The sequence below is a fragment of the Aulonocara stuartgranti genome, assembly GCF_965226115.1.
Source record: "Aulonocara stuartgranti genome assembly, chromosome: 1".
Classification (NCBI taxonomy): domain Eukaryota; kingdom Metazoa; phylum Chordata; class Actinopteri; order Cichliformes; family Cichlidae; genus Aulonocara; species Aulonocara stuartgranti.
The window spans coordinates 39,485,895-39,501,056 of record NC_138939.1 but is presented as its reverse complement, the minus strand read 5'-3'; the positions used below and the strand labels follow the sequence as shown (position 1 = coordinate 39,501,056).

The window sequence follows — 15,162 nt, the reverse complement described above, 5'->3', positions numbered from 1 at the left end:
TGGCCCAAAACCCAAAAAGGTAAAAAGTCATCCGTGGTTCACCGACTTTAAAATAAAACAAGTCGATTAATTATCACATTTTTAAAAAACATTTTCATTCGCACAGCATAATCAGCATTATGTTCATAATAGAATCAGTACATACCCTTGGAAAAAATGCATACAGTCAAACATGTCATTTAATGTAAACAAAACAAAACAAAACAAAACAAAAAAGTTAGAAGAAAAGGCTTCTATAAACATCCTCAAGGAACAAAATAAACATCAGAAGAAACTGTCATATGTAATGATGACTGACAAAGTAGATAGACCTGTATATATCCAATCCTATCTTTTACTATCTATCTATGCATATGTATATAGATAGATTGGTCATCATCACATCACACAATATGCAATCATAAAAATCAGCACAGTGCAAAATAAATGACTTGACTTGATCATTTTGACCAGTGGGTCAAATACAGATTGTGTCTTCATTATTCTAGCATATAAAATCATTTTCACATAATACAACCACATAAAACATTTCTGATGGTCTGATGAGATCAGGTTATTCTTGTTAGTTCATTCCCCGCCTCTTCTGTCCCAGGGATTGAAACTGGCTGAACAAGATTTTGCACATACAGATTCTTTCAGACATCATGGAGGCAGGTGTATTTCTCCTGCTGCTGTTCCCATTGTTGGGGATTGGGTCGACTCTCAGCTTTTATGGAGACAGCATTAGTTTCATGGCTCCAGAGAAGGAAATGGATGGGACATTTAAGGTAATACAACATAAGTATATATGCTGAAACTTTCACTATATTCTTTTAATATTGAGATTTATCATGATAGTGAAAGATGGGCAATATGGATCACAACACAGATTAGTTTACACTCAGTGTAATAATGCATATTTTTAAAGTAGTGGCATTTGCAAAAAGATCCTTTTTAAAAAAAAAATAATTAAGTAACCATACAGCCACGTCGCTAGTTCTGAAGAAACCTAATTGGAATGCAAAACACTTGCATACAATCCAAACTCTTGTGATGAAGAAAATAGTTAACACTTTCATGCATGTTGTACAGTAATTTCAAAGCTTTTCAATATTTTTGTGAGTAAAAAACTTCAGAAATCCCAAATGGTGGATAGTAATGAAAATGTGCCATCTCTGTATCTGTTAAAAGAAATATACAAGAAATGTGGGTTCATTTGTCTTTGTTTTCTGTCAGTTCTTGTGTTTGGACACATTCATTTTTGTAGTTAGGGTTCTGTGATGTCACCATGTCTAATTAAACGCAATCTAAGACAGGACAGGAGGAAGACCAACATATAGAGTGTGAAACAGTTAAAAACAGAAGAAATGAGGTTTTACATTTTTGTTTTTAATTAGGAATTTGATTAATTAGTTCATCAAGCATCACAGAGCTGAAAACATGGAGGAAATGCATTTACTTTCCTTCTCCTTTTTGTTTATTAAGAAGTGATAAAACGAGATATCTAAAATCCCCTGACTAAAACCTTTGACTCTGAAATGAAGCAACAGTTTTAAACCTGGTTTTAGCTGATGTTTACATTTCTGTTCTGAAAACTACAGAAATCTGGTCCTTTCAAAATACAACTATAGAATAGCTTTCACAGATGTTATAGTTTCTACATTTATAAGCATGCAAGAAACAACAACGACTTGGGGAACAGGGGTTAGGGAGTTGTTGTTATTTATGATTTCAGCCCCACAAAAGTTGGTTTGAAATCATGAAGGAAATTGTTCAAAAACTTGGGGGGAAACTGTATTGACTTGAATATGCAAACAATGCAGATTTTTACAATGTGCACAGAAAATGTATTTTTTTTTTTTAAACCCTCTAGGTGACCTTTTATCACCGGCAGAATGGCAAAAGTAACTGTCAGGATCAGTCATCTTTCTCATGTGATAGTGGCGTATGTACAGGCTTTAACGAGTCGAGCGTCCTGCAAACAGACCAGGACAGCACAGGCCAAGGCCGCTGGTGCCAGTCTGAAGGACACACAACAGCAACCATCCTGACTAATAATGCCTCCTTGTCTCTGAGGTAAGTCCAGGGCACAATAACACAGCTTATCTGATTTATCATTTGCTAGTTACTCTGGCGTATCTCACAGACTGAATTGAAGATTGTATTTAACAAGCATGATCTAGTACAACTTAAAAATGAAGAAGTTGAGAAAAGTCAGCCCACTTGCAGTGGGATCCGTAGTAAGTGGACTCGTACTGAGGACTGGCCGATACATTCTGAATTGTTACCCTATTATTTATTCTATAGGCTGATCAGAATTGATCTTTACTTTGAAAAACGATCTCTAATAACAAAGGCTTAAAATGAAAGTACACATCACACCCTGCATTTCCCACAGCACAGTATCTGTCAGTGTTGATTTGAGAAGTGATATTCATCTTCTCATTCCACCACGCTGGCTGACTGCCACGCTTGCTGGGACACTTGAATAGAACACAAGTTTGGCATTTGGAATATTTTTGTTGGTATGACAGCCCAGCCTTTTATGAGAAACGTCTGTGTGTGAACAAATAAAAGAACAAAAAGGGAGTTAACTGTAGGATCAGAATGGTAAAGGGATTAGTATAGTGCCTTTCTATTCTCACACACACACATTTAGATGTTGCTTTTAACGATACTTAAGCACATTTACACTCACTCACACTACGACGAATGCATTGAGGGCAGCTTCGGGTTCAGAATCCTGCCCAAGGACACTTCAACACATGGACAGAAGCAGCTGGGGATCAAGCCACTGACCTTCTGATTGGTAGACGACCTGCTCTGCTACCTGATACACAGCTGCTCCATATCAGCTCCTCATATTTTGGAAACACCAACAAATCACGAATAAATGCAAGTTTGTCTTGTAGTGATATCTTCACCAAAATACTCTCTTATCAAAGATGCATATAAAATCCAGACCAGAGTTTTTTCACTTCTCAGATGGCAGCCATTGTTGGTTCAAGTGACGCGTATAATTACGAGCAATGAAATGTTTCACCTCCTTTTCAGGAACTCTGGCTGCTGCTGGGTGTCTAATGTTGAAGGGAAAACCCAGTGGACAACATATGCTGAGCTGGACCTGGGAACTCGATCTGATACGCACACTGTCAACAGCTGTCCCGTAACAACAACAGTGTCTTCTTTGCGGTACATGCCATTTTTCTTATTTGATTCAACATAAAATCGTGAATCTGGAAATCTTACGTAAACATCACTCGATGATTAGTTGTTAAATTACTGTAATATGTACTAATATGATGCCTGTTCTTGCAGGGTGCCTCAAAACTGTTTTTCGAGGATTCGTATTCTGGCACATGATCCAGATGGAGATGAAGTGAAATGTCGCTTTGCTACACCTGGTCCCACAAACTTCGCTCTAGACGAGGTAATCCAGACCAAACGGGGGCTCTAATGACCTTCAATGTGGTCATCTGATGTAGCAATCATTATAGCATTGTAATCCACTCATTTTAGGCACAGCATTTTGATATATTAATCAAAATGTTGGTTTCATCAGGCCCAAACACATATTTTCTCCTGTTGCATCCATTGTTGCGTATGGATGTGAGAATGATCAAATTCTCGCAAAGAATAAAGTGAATGCCTGAGTGTATATGGCTCGAACTGTGGAAGACCTTTTTAAATGGCCAGTAAGACGAGATGAGTGCTATTATGAAAAACAGACAATTACCATCAAATGTTATGCAGCTGTTAACCCTTCTGGGTGTCAATTAGTGTCTGGCACCAGGACTCTGGCACCAGGACACTGGCAGCAGAGTCTCTGGGTCCTGTTGTATTATCACCGTTTGTTCTTTGTCACAGTGCAAAATGTACAAAAATGTACTTGTACATAGTGCATTTCTAATCAGTGAGCTACAGTGATTAGGTCAGGGGTATTTATAAAGGTAACATACTTAATGGACGCAAGGTTTCCCATTGCATTCATCAAGATGAGCAATAATTTATCTTTCAGTGGTTTTAATGCTTTGATTGATCAGTATGTTCTGCATGTTGACAATATAGTTGATGTAATAGATACAAATTTATAATAAACCCATTAAAAAAATCTAATAATTTAACCAACTATCTCCGTTAAGCTCATCTTGTAATCTCATTACAATCATTTGCATTTGCTTACTTGCAAAGAGAGAGAATGAAATCTTTTTTTTTTTAGACTTTAAAAATGTGTAAAAGAAGATTATTGTTATGCTTTAAGCATAAGATCAGCTCTAATAGTATGCCTTTGGATTTATTAGAAGCATGTGTTTATGCACTGATAATCTGAAGGACCTAAGGGGTGAATCACATATAAGTTAGCAGAAGTAGAATAGAACTTGTGCCGACTAGGCAAGTGATAAAAGAAAAGAAACAAAACTGACCAAATACAAAACAGATGACTACTTTGAAGTACTCGAATGATGGTAGGACAAGGGCACACAGGAGATCAGGTGATGCAGCAAACAGGAGTGACTAGGAGTTGGACCAGATGAAACAGAAGAAATGAAACCAAAAGCAAAACGGTGACATAGTAACTATGTTTGGAATCCCGTCTGTTCCAAACTGATGTGTTTAATAAGCTCTGAGAAAACAGCACCTCTGTCATGTCCATTTGTTATTCGTGTCCCTTTAGACTACATGCATACTGACAAGTACAGGTGACATTGAGACTGGAATCCACGTGTTTGAGTTGATGTTAGAGGACTTCTCCACCAACAACATCACTTTGACCTACTCAGATGGAACATCGGTGTTTCGTGAGGCCTCTGGCATGAACTCACCTCCTCTCTGCAAAGTAAAGCTGCAGTTCTCAATTGAGGGTAAGTGATTCATAAAAGTACATGGTCAGTGCGACACAAACATAATACACGTCTCACCCCAAAAATACTGAATATATATAAACACAAGAGGAATATCATAAACTAAGTCATAAATATCACAAAAACTCCACAAGGTCATGTGAAAAAGGTATTTTAAAACATTACCATTAAAACTTTATGTGGTTTGGCGATTATAAAAACCAAAAAAATAATGACTCAATACAATGAGTCCCAGCCTCCCCTCGAATCATCTTTTATTTGTGTTATAAGAGTTTCTCACATGGTGTAACTTGTATATTGTATTCTGATCTTTCAGTTGAAAACAGCAACAAGTCTACCTATCATTTAACCCTGTTTATTAAATGTACTAAATAGTCTAAGAATATAAGAGTATACAGTTTAATATAAAATAGTATAATAGTATAATAAATATTCAAGACAAGTGAAATTTAAGTACAGTATTTGGATACATTTGTTTACTTTAGCTTCCAAAGTTGCTTCTAATGAACCTATCGCTTTAAAACCTGAACCATGAAATAACTGCCAGAAATCTTTAAGTTTTTGATAATGAAGTGTTTGTTGAATCTTTAGACAAAATATATAAAATTTTAATCTCCACATATGTGAGTTTTAATTTGTATCACATTTGCTACATAAGCCATATTTTTGCAATTTAGTGCTTAAAAACGTGTCATGCAATTTAAAGTAGAAGTAAAAAAAACAAATCACGCTGATGATGTAAAAGTCTCAAAAACACGTATCAAATATGACACGCTGGGCTTTAAAGGGTTACATTTAAATAAACAAAGAAATTACCTTTTTTTTTCTTAAGTTACACTTTGTCTCTGAAAAACTCAAATATGTTTCCTTTACGTTGGTGCTGACACAAGCAAGAGTCATTAATATCAGCAAAGCAAGGTTAACTGACTGGATAATTTATGACTTAACTGGCAGCTTGAGGACTGTCTCACGTTTTATTCTGATGTGGTGACTGACCAACCAACTCTAACTCAGAGAGGCCATTGTATGGCTGCACAATACCAGAAACTGTCAAGTCTCATAGAAACAGAACTTACATTCTTTCTGCCTTGTTTGTGTTTTAGTTCTCCTGCCAATACCAAACTGTGAAGCCGGTCATGTGCAGCCCATATTCTTGTACAGAACCCCTTCACACGGTGATATTCTTCATGCCACTGTGGGCCAGACATTCCAGCTTAATGCTGAAGCTGAAGCTCGCCATGCCAGGTGTTTACTTACTGAAATTATTAATTATGGCACTAGCTTTCCCTAAACAAACACCCTGTAATGTTGATATAATACTCAGAGAATTTCTGTGGATTTTGTGTGTGTGTGTGTGTGTGTGTGTGTAATGTTTATTCCTTTCCCTAAAGCATCCACGACTTCCAGGTCAGTGGCCCCCAGAACATGACCAAAGTGTTCAAAGACGATCTGCTCGGAAAAGCAGAAGTCACTCTCAGCTGGACACCACAGCTCAGTGACCTGTACAGATATGTCCCAGTCTGCTTCACTGCAGAGACAAATGACACGTGAGTGCCTTTATATAAAATCAAGCATTTTAAAACAATAAAGATTATTCACAAATGGAAAAAAAAAGGTAGACAGATGCCAATCTTCTCAGGAATGCAGTGGGGCAAAAAAGTATTTAGTCAGCCACCGATTGTGCAAGTTCCCCCACTTAAAATGATGACAGAGGTCAGTAATTTGCACCAGAGGTACACTTCAACTGTGAGAGACAGAATGTGAAAAAAAAAATCCATGAATCCACATGGTAGGATTTGTAAAGAATTTATTCGTAAATCAGGGTGGAAAATAAGTATTTGGTCAATAACAAAAATACAACTCAATACTTTGTAACATAACCTTTGTTGGCAATAACAGAGGTCAAACGTTTACTATAGGTCTTTACCAGGTTTGCACACACAGTAGCTGGTATTTTGGCCCATTCCTCCATGCAGATCTTCTCGAGAGCAGTGATGTTTTGGGGCTGTCGCCGAGCAACACGGACTTTCAACTCCCGCCACAGATTTTCTATGGGGTTGAGGTCTGGAGACTGGCTAGGCCACTCCAGGACTTTCAAATGCTTCTTACGGAGCCACTCCTTTGTTGCCCGGGCGGTGTGTTTTGGATCATTGTCATGTTGGAAGACCCAGCCTCGTTTCATCTTCAAAGTTCTCACTGATGGAAGGAGGTTTTGGCTCAAAATCTCACGATACATGGCCCCATTCATTCTGTCCTTAACACGGATCAGTCGTCCTGTCCCCTTGGCAGGAAAACAGCCCCATAGCATGATGTTTCCACCCCCATGCTTCACAGTAGGTATGGTGTTCTTGGGATGCAACTCAGTATTCTTCTTCCTCCAAACACGACGAGTTGAGTTTATACCAAAAAGTTCTACTTTGGTTTCATCTGACCACATGACATTCTCCCAATCCTCTGCTGTATCATCCATGTGCTCTCTGGCAAACTTCAGACGGGCCTGGACATGCACTGGCTTCAGCAGCGGAACACGTCTGGCACTGCGGGATTTGATTCCCTGCCGTTGTAGTGTGTTACTGATGGTGACCTTTGTTACTTTGGTCCCAGCTCTCTGCAGGTCATTCACCAGGTCCCCCCGTGTGGTTCTGGGATCTTTGCTCACCGTTCTCATGATCATTTTGACCCCACGGGATGAGATCTTGCGTGGAGCCCCAGATCGAGGGAGATTATCAGTGGTCTTGTATGTCTTCCATTTTCTGATGATTGCTCCCACAGTTGATTTTTTCACACCAAGCTGCTTGCCTATTGTAGATTCACTCTTCCCAGTCTGGTGCAGGTCTACAATACTTTTCCTGGTGTCCTTCCAAAGCTCTTTGGTCTTGGCCATGGCGGAGTTTGGAGTCTGACTGTTTGAGGCTGTGGACAGGTGTCTTTGATACAGATGATGAGTTCAAACAGGTGCCATTCATACAGGTAACGAGTGGAGGACAGAAAAGCTTCTTACAGAAGACGTTACAGGTCTGTGAGAGCCAGAGATTTTCCTTGTTTGAGGTGACCAAATACTTATTTTCCACCCTGATTTACGAATAAATTCTTTACAAATCCTACCATGTGGATTCATGGATTTTTTTTTCACATTCTGTCTCTCACAGTTGAAGTGTACCTCTGGTGCAAATTACTGACCTCTGTCATCATTTTAAGTGGGGGAACTTGCACAATCGGTGGCTGACTAAATATTTCTTTGCTCCACTGTAAATGTCCAAGGAAAATCATCCCAAAGCCAGACAATTCTCAGAGTGAAAAATTATAGCTTGCTTGGAAGGACTGGCAACATAGCTGCAAAGTTGTATGTGAATAAGCCATACAACTTCTGGAGCAGTGTTGTAAATGGTAAATGGTAAATGGCCTGCATTTGTATAGCGCTTTTCTAGTCCATAGGACCCCAAAGCGCTTTACACTACATTCAGTCATTCACCCATCCACACACACACATTCACACACTGGCGATGGCAAGCTACATTGTAGCCACAGCTGCCCTGGGGCGCACTGACAGTTGTTTAGACAGATGACACTAAAGTGGAGATTTGCTGAAACCCAAACACAGCATATTAGCAAAAGTGCCTCAGAACCATCAAGCACAGTGGGGAGAGCTGATGATTGAAGATGGTTTTGTAGCCACAGGACCTGGGCACCTTGCTGTCTTAGTCAACCATGAACTCCTTTGTATGTTAAAGTGTCCCAGAGTCAAATCTGACAATCAAAGCTTGGTGAAAACTGAGTGAAACAACACAATGATCCCAAGCACAGTGACAAAACTACAGCAGAATGGCTGAAAAAGAAAGAACCGTAGCTCGGACCACTACTCCATTGAAGTGCTGTGGTGGGACCTTACGGTTTTTCTTGATTGCTTTGACACACTCACAGCAGGAAAGTCCTTGTCACCACTTTGATGCAGCACATTTCCTCGTACACATTACACATTGTCACACACTGCTGTTGTTTCCACACATATTTTACTACCATGTTGATGCCCTTCTCACTTGAATCTACAACTCATCAAAACAGTCACAACTCTAGATCGATCACTACTTCCCTGAAAGAGTAGTAATCTGGCCATTCTGCTGCTCACTGGATATTTTCTCATTTCAGACCTATAAACCCTAGAGATTGTTGTGCGTTAGCACATCGTACATCAACAATGTCTGAAAACTCACACCGGTCCGTCTGTTATCAGCAGCCATGCCATGTTCAGTCATCCTTCAGCAGACTGTCTTCACCACGTCTACATGTATAAATGCTTTGAGTTCGTGTTGATGTGAAAAGTTGATTAGATATTTGGATCACTATAATGAGCAGTCTTCAAGTCAACATTACATTTAAGCTTGCTCTTTCCATATTTTCACTTAAATATCTTCTTTCTTTTTTTGTCATTAAGCCAATCAGAGATGAGGTGTGTTGTTGTCTTGGTGACCCAAGCATCTACCACACAAGGTTAGTAAACACCTGCTCTCTCTCTTGACAAATGAGCAGTGCGTGTAATAACTAAGTGCCATGGCAACAGCACAAACACTGCTGGCCATTTGTTCACTTGTGGTTCTATTTTGCTTCCCATGAAACCTCTTAAAGTGACAGTACTCCCTCTTAAAAAAATACATAAAAACAAAACCTAAACAACTTTTAAAACAGTGTTTTTCTTCTGTTTATGTCCATTACATAAGTAAATGAATTGTTTGTTTGCATTTTCTTATTCCACCTGATTTCCAAAAGATTTGGCATACTGTAAAATAAGATCATTTTGAGTGAATAAAGTTGGGACAGGGCAATATTTACGTCTGTGTAGAATTTCCTCCTTTTTTAACAGTCCCAAAGATCAGTTGTTGGGAGTGTTGTCCCAGTCTTCTCTGATACATGATTCTAACTGCACGACAGACCCAAGTCTCATTTGTTGTGTGTTTCACTTCCTGTTATAACAAATGTATTTAGTTGGTAACTGCAGGCAGGCCAGTTCAGCACACAAACTCTTCTGCTATGAAAGCATTGCCGTTGTAATATATACAGGATGCATCATAACCTCTGTGTTGTTCAAATATATATGACCTTACCTGGAAAACATGTAATCTGTGTGGGAGTGTGTGCTGGTCTAAAACCTGTTTTTAATGTAATATTACCCCGAGGGCTTAGAGATCACAATCTTCCAATATCTCAGCAAGAATCTGAGTTTTCTCCAGATCCTTTTCATCTTTTAATATTATGTACTGTAAATAATAACAAATTTGGCCTGCAGCCTAATTACATTTGGCCCGCGAAGCCATACCAAATTCCTATTAGAGCTGGCCTACTGGTATTATACAGCTAATATATATATTGTTTAGTATTAAGCTTTGCTTGTTCCATATTCAGTTTTTCAGCAAAACGTGTTTGAGTCCATAAGAAAAGATTCATTCTTATATCTGGAGGAATAAATATATTTCAATAAATATTAATGTTAGCCCGCGACTTTGTTCCAGTTTTGAATTTTGGCCCACTGTGTATTTGAGTTTGACACCCCTGCTCTAACAGTTTCAAAATAGTCCTCTAGCTATTATTTTTGTTGCCCTGTCTCTACTTTTTGCTGCCATCAAATTCAGTATCAGCTAATATTTGTCCTAAAATAGTAAAGTGGATCAGTTTAAACATGTAACATATTTTCAATGTGATTTTTATTTTTTTTTTGGATTTGCAAATCACTCCCTTTTGTTTTCAGTTTACAGGTTACACAGCACCTAGGCTTTTTTTAAAATTGTAAATCGAGGTTATAAATATACTGAATAAAATGTTTCATTTCTTAGATTCTTTTAAATAATGTAATTAAATGCGTTTTACAAGTATAAGGTAAACGTTAAACACAGTTTGATTGAGATGTAAATGCATACATGTTGGATATTTTAGATTTTGGTTTCAGTCCAGTATAATTTAGTGGTTTTCTGCTAGTTCTCTTCACAAACTGACATAAATTAACCCAAAGATATTTCCTGTACAAGTTTGTTTTAGTTTGATTTCAATATTATCTTTGTTATGTTTCAGTTTTATTATCTAATTAATATTGTTATTTTGCAGGTTTTTTCACATTTATTTGTAGCTTTTAATTTCATTATAACATTGACTCTTATAACTAAGTAAAATCACATTTGTTTCTTTGCGGTTTTCTTTTTTCCTTTGTTTTCTTCTTTTATAATAGCTTTTTATTTATTTTTTAATGATTTTGAATATGAATATGTAGTAATCGTATGATAAAATACTTTATTCCTAATAGGTAGCTAATATAGATTGTGCTGTTTACAGGCAAGGCCACTGTTCATTGCTCAGCCAATAAGATGACAGTAGCCCTTGATAAAGCTTCCATGCCTGGCATTGACGAGAACTTTCTCAAGCTGAGTGACCCTTCATGCTCGCTCACCTCCAACAGCACTCACATCATGGGTGCAATGTCCTTCAGCACTTGTGGGACAAAAATTGAGGTTTGGAGAAACATTTACATTTCTTTGTAGATAAAAATGTTTTTTTCATTAATGAACAGCAAAATTTGAGTTTGTAAAATAAGCCAGTTACTGTACGTCGCAACGAGAAGAATATTGCGGCTCGATACACTGAACAGAACAACATCACGACCGTTGTTCATTATCCTCACGGCAACTAATTGCTTTTCCTTTGTTTGTCTTAAATACAGGATAAAGGTGATTATATCATTTTCAAGAATGTGATCAACTCCTTTGAGCTGGCTAACGAGGTTATAACTCGAAGGAAGACAGTTAAAATCGGTTTCTCATGCCAGTTTCCCAAAGCCATCAGCATCTCCAATTACTACAATCTCCACAACGCTGACTACATTTTCACCGAGTCCAACTTCGGAAGCTTTGGCTACACTTTTGAAATTTTCCACAACAGCAGCTTTACAAACAGAGTGGAGGCTAGTGCCTATCCAGTACAAGTCAAGCTGCTGGAGACTATTTTTATGGGCATCCAAGCTAGTTCAGAATTACCAAACGTGATGTTGTTTGTTGAGTCATGCAAAGCCACTCCTGATAACAACCCTGAAAACAGCCTCTCGTACTACATCATCAGGAATGGGTAAGTGCTGATGCAAAAAAAGTGCTGTAAAATTTAAAAAATGCTTAAAATTCCTTACAACTAAATTGTCGATAATATTTTCACAGGAGTGTATTTTAGCTACATTAAATAGCAATACTAATTACTACAACTTACAACTATTAAATGTCATCTTCCATTTACATTGCTTCATACGATTGACCTAAACCTTCTTTCAGGTGTGTAGAAGACGAGACAGTAACAATTTACCCATCTAATAAAACTGCATTCAACTTTGGACTTCAAGCCTTTAAATTTACTGGAAACTATGACCAGGTAACTTTAGATAGCACCAAATACAAACCTCTAACCTATACAAAAATATTACTCACACAGTTATATACTGAAGAGTATATGCATAACAAAGAAAATCCTGATATCACTGCTTTCCTGCTGTTTTGTATCCAATTTCCAAGTGTGAAAAAGCTTGAAAAATTATTTTGGTACAGAATCAGCAACATTTTTAAACTTTGACTAATAACTATATACAGATATAACAAAGTTACCACTGACAAGTGAAGTGAACAACACTGGTATCACTTCATGCCATCTGTTCGTAAGGAGGAGACATTTGGGAGCAAATGAACATTTTGCCTTCAAGTGTAAGGATTTGAGCGAGTTAGAGAAGGGCCAAATTGTGATGGCTAGAACATTTCCAAAATTGCAGTAATTATCAGGTTATTGGTTTGATTAAACAGACAAAAGTCAAAAGTGCATGGCAGTTTGTTGAGTATTGGGGATCTGATCAGTCAGGGTGCCCATGCTAAACCCCATCCATCACTGAAAGTGCCAAGAATGGGCACGGAGCAATGGAAGAAGGTGGCCTGGACTGATGGCCGGGTGCCTGTGCGTCACCTACCTGGGGAACACCTGGCACCAGGATGCAGTATGGGAAGAAGGCAAGGCAGAGGCAGTGTGATGCGACAGACAATATTATGCTCGGAAACCTCGGGTTCAGTGAGACTGATTAGACAGTTGGATGAGTGATGAAAACTTTCCGTACAGGTCAGTTCTGCTTTGGCAGCGAAAGGGGGACCAAGACAGTATTAGGGAGGTGGTCATAATATTACGCCTGATCAGTGTACATGTAGTTTTTAAGTTGTGGCAACTACCTGGAAGCATTTCAAGATGGGTAACTGGTGGTTAGACAAGTGCTTGTTATTCCAAAGCCTTTACTCTTCCACATTACAGGTGTACATCACGTGCTCTGTAATCCTGTGTGAGCCTGAGAGTCCCTTTTCCAGATGTGCCCAGGGATGTCTGAAGGATCCATCACGCAGACGTAGGCGAGGCCTGAGCGGGGAGACGGGTAGACACTACATTACCCAGGGCCCTCTGCAGTTTGTTGGGCAGCCTTTTCCTGATACAGCAGAGAACAGTCAGGATGTTCTGATGGAAAGGAGCGGCACGCTTCCAGAAGGTTAATCCAAAATGTATCAATCTACCTGTTTGATTGCCTCTCTGCCTCCTTACTTGCTTGCCAGCTTGTCCAACTATCCATGTATTGATGTCTTTCAGTGAGTCCTCCACCAGCTTCTCCAGGCACAAAATCAAGTGAGGAAGGTTGGGAAATGAGGAAGATCTTCAGCTCCAACATCTCCACCGCAGTCTTTGCCAGCGCCTTCTTAGTGTCAGTGGTGCTGTTGGGCATTATGGCTCGTTACTACAGGAAGAACGGAAGAGCAGAAGACCGCAAAGTTCTCATAGCTTCAGAATGGGAGAACTAAACCCAGTATTTACTCACAATTGTGTTTGTCTCACTTTCACATGATCACTTTCTTCAAAGTCTGTCTTAAAACAAAATTGCATCAAAAGCTGCTAAACAACCCTTAAAAACATCTTTTCATCTGAAGAGATGGCAGACACCAGTCCTGCCAAAATACTCTCAAATACCGATAGCTATTATGAAGCTTTGAAGTTGTAAGTAGTCAAATATTTAAGTGAGTATCTTCTACTGTTATTCTTTATGTGATCTTTGATGGGATAATAACATGAATGGGTAAAAACGAATTTAGCAGATGCTCGTTTGATTTGAACTGCACTGTTAATATTTTTTGTGTGTGGACAGGTAGTAGAGTCAGAATTCATTTTGGATGAAGGCTTCACTAGGCGGCAGCAGCAGAGCCTTTCTACAATTGGTCCATGACGGTGGGACTTTAAGACAGACTTGCTTAATTATCTCTTTTTTTAAGGTGATTAGTCTATATGTGGTGTCGTGGTCGTCTAGTCCTCTAGACAAAATGATTAGTTCTGATAGGGGTTGCATGTTAACATATCTAATACCTGTGCACTCACCAAAAAGCACAGGCTTTAAAGTAATGTCAAGAACAATTTATGACAATTCACGACCTTCAGTTCAAAGCTCGTCTCAAAAGATTAGTTAGAACTTCAAAGCAACATTGTATTCAAAACTGGTTTTGCCAGATTTTTTCATGCCATTATAGCATCAACTTTCTGGAAATGTTCCGCTTTCTGATTCTCAACAAAAGCTGCCGGCTTCTCGGCCAGAAAGTGTCTTTTAGCAACTAGTTTATGTACTTTATAGGAGCTTTGTTCTGGGGTTTTTTCTTTTGCTTTTACAAAACATTATTGTTTAAGAAAAGATAGTGGTTTAGGCTAATATTTTGTTTAAAATACTAAGAGCTAAAAGCCTGCATGTTGAAAAATTCCCCTAACACTCCACTAGATTTGGTTCTCTTTAATTTAGACATACGTTTTCATAACTTTAAACAAAGAGTGAGATTAGCTGCAGATTCTGTGTTAGTGGCGGCGAGATTGGGGATTGTTTTGGCGTACATAAAAGAAATGGCCATCCTTCAAAGACAACACATTAATGTCTGTAATGTCTGAAAGTGTAATAATATGTAATTCTGTCATTTAATGGGATTTATTGGCAATAAATGGAATGCACTAGATTTAAATTCTACTTGAAATTGAAATCACATAATAAACACAATACTGGGTGTGTATGCATGTGGATTGTTATGTGCTTTCATTTATTTTATATAAAATCTGTTATTAAGTGGGCTTGTTTATTTGGACATGAATGAAAATCCAAGCCAAAGTAAGATTGATGATCTGGACAGATTCTTAGAACATGGCCTTGGCAGCATCTGACCAATCACAGAGGGGCCTTTCATAAGTCATATGACTCTTATTTCACAGAAAGTTTTCAGAATTATCCCAATTATACCACATA

At 38.4% G+C, this 15,162-nt stretch overlaps 1 protein-coding gene across 1 annotated transcript; it reads left to right on the top strand.

Moving 5' to 3' along the window:
• Positions 1 to 616: 616 nt before the first annotated feature.
• Positions 617 to 14,934, top strand: LOC309701787 (scavenger receptor cysteine-rich domain-containing protein DMBT1-like). Its single transcript, XM_082526008.1, has 13 exons — positions 617 to 767; positions 1,853 to 2,055; positions 3,034 to 3,171; positions 3,298 to 3,409; positions 4,655 to 4,841; positions 5,945 to 6,086; positions 6,233 to 6,388; positions 9,274 to 9,329; positions 11,160 to 11,335; positions 11,545 to 11,945; positions 12,143 to 12,239; positions 13,155 to 13,383; positions 13,482 to 14,934. Exons 1-13 carry the CDS (start codon positions 645 to 647, stop codon positions 13,688 to 13,690), a joined length of 2,229 nt encoding a protein of 742 aa, XP_082382134.1. The 5' UTR covers positions 617 to 644; the 3' UTR covers positions 13,691 to 14,934.
• The last annotated feature ends 228 nt before the right edge of the window (positions 14,935 to 15,162 follow it).

What these genes read in the sequence shown, in the direction of transcription:
- LOC309701787 (XM_082526008.1), top strand. Translation starts at nt 645, where the DNA reads ATGGAGGCAGGTGTATTTCTCCTGCTGCTGTTCCCATTGTTGGGGATT. An exon ending in ACTGCAGAGACAAATGACAC is followed by an intron (nt 6,389 to 9,273) that starts GTGAGTGCCTTT and finishes TTTGTCATTAAG; the next exon opens with CCAATCAGAGATGAGGTGTG. An exon ending in TACTACATCATCAGGAATGG is followed by an intron (nt 11,946 to 12,142) that starts GTAAGTGCTGAT and finishes ACCTTCTTTCAG; the next exon opens with GTGTGTAGAAGACGAGACAG.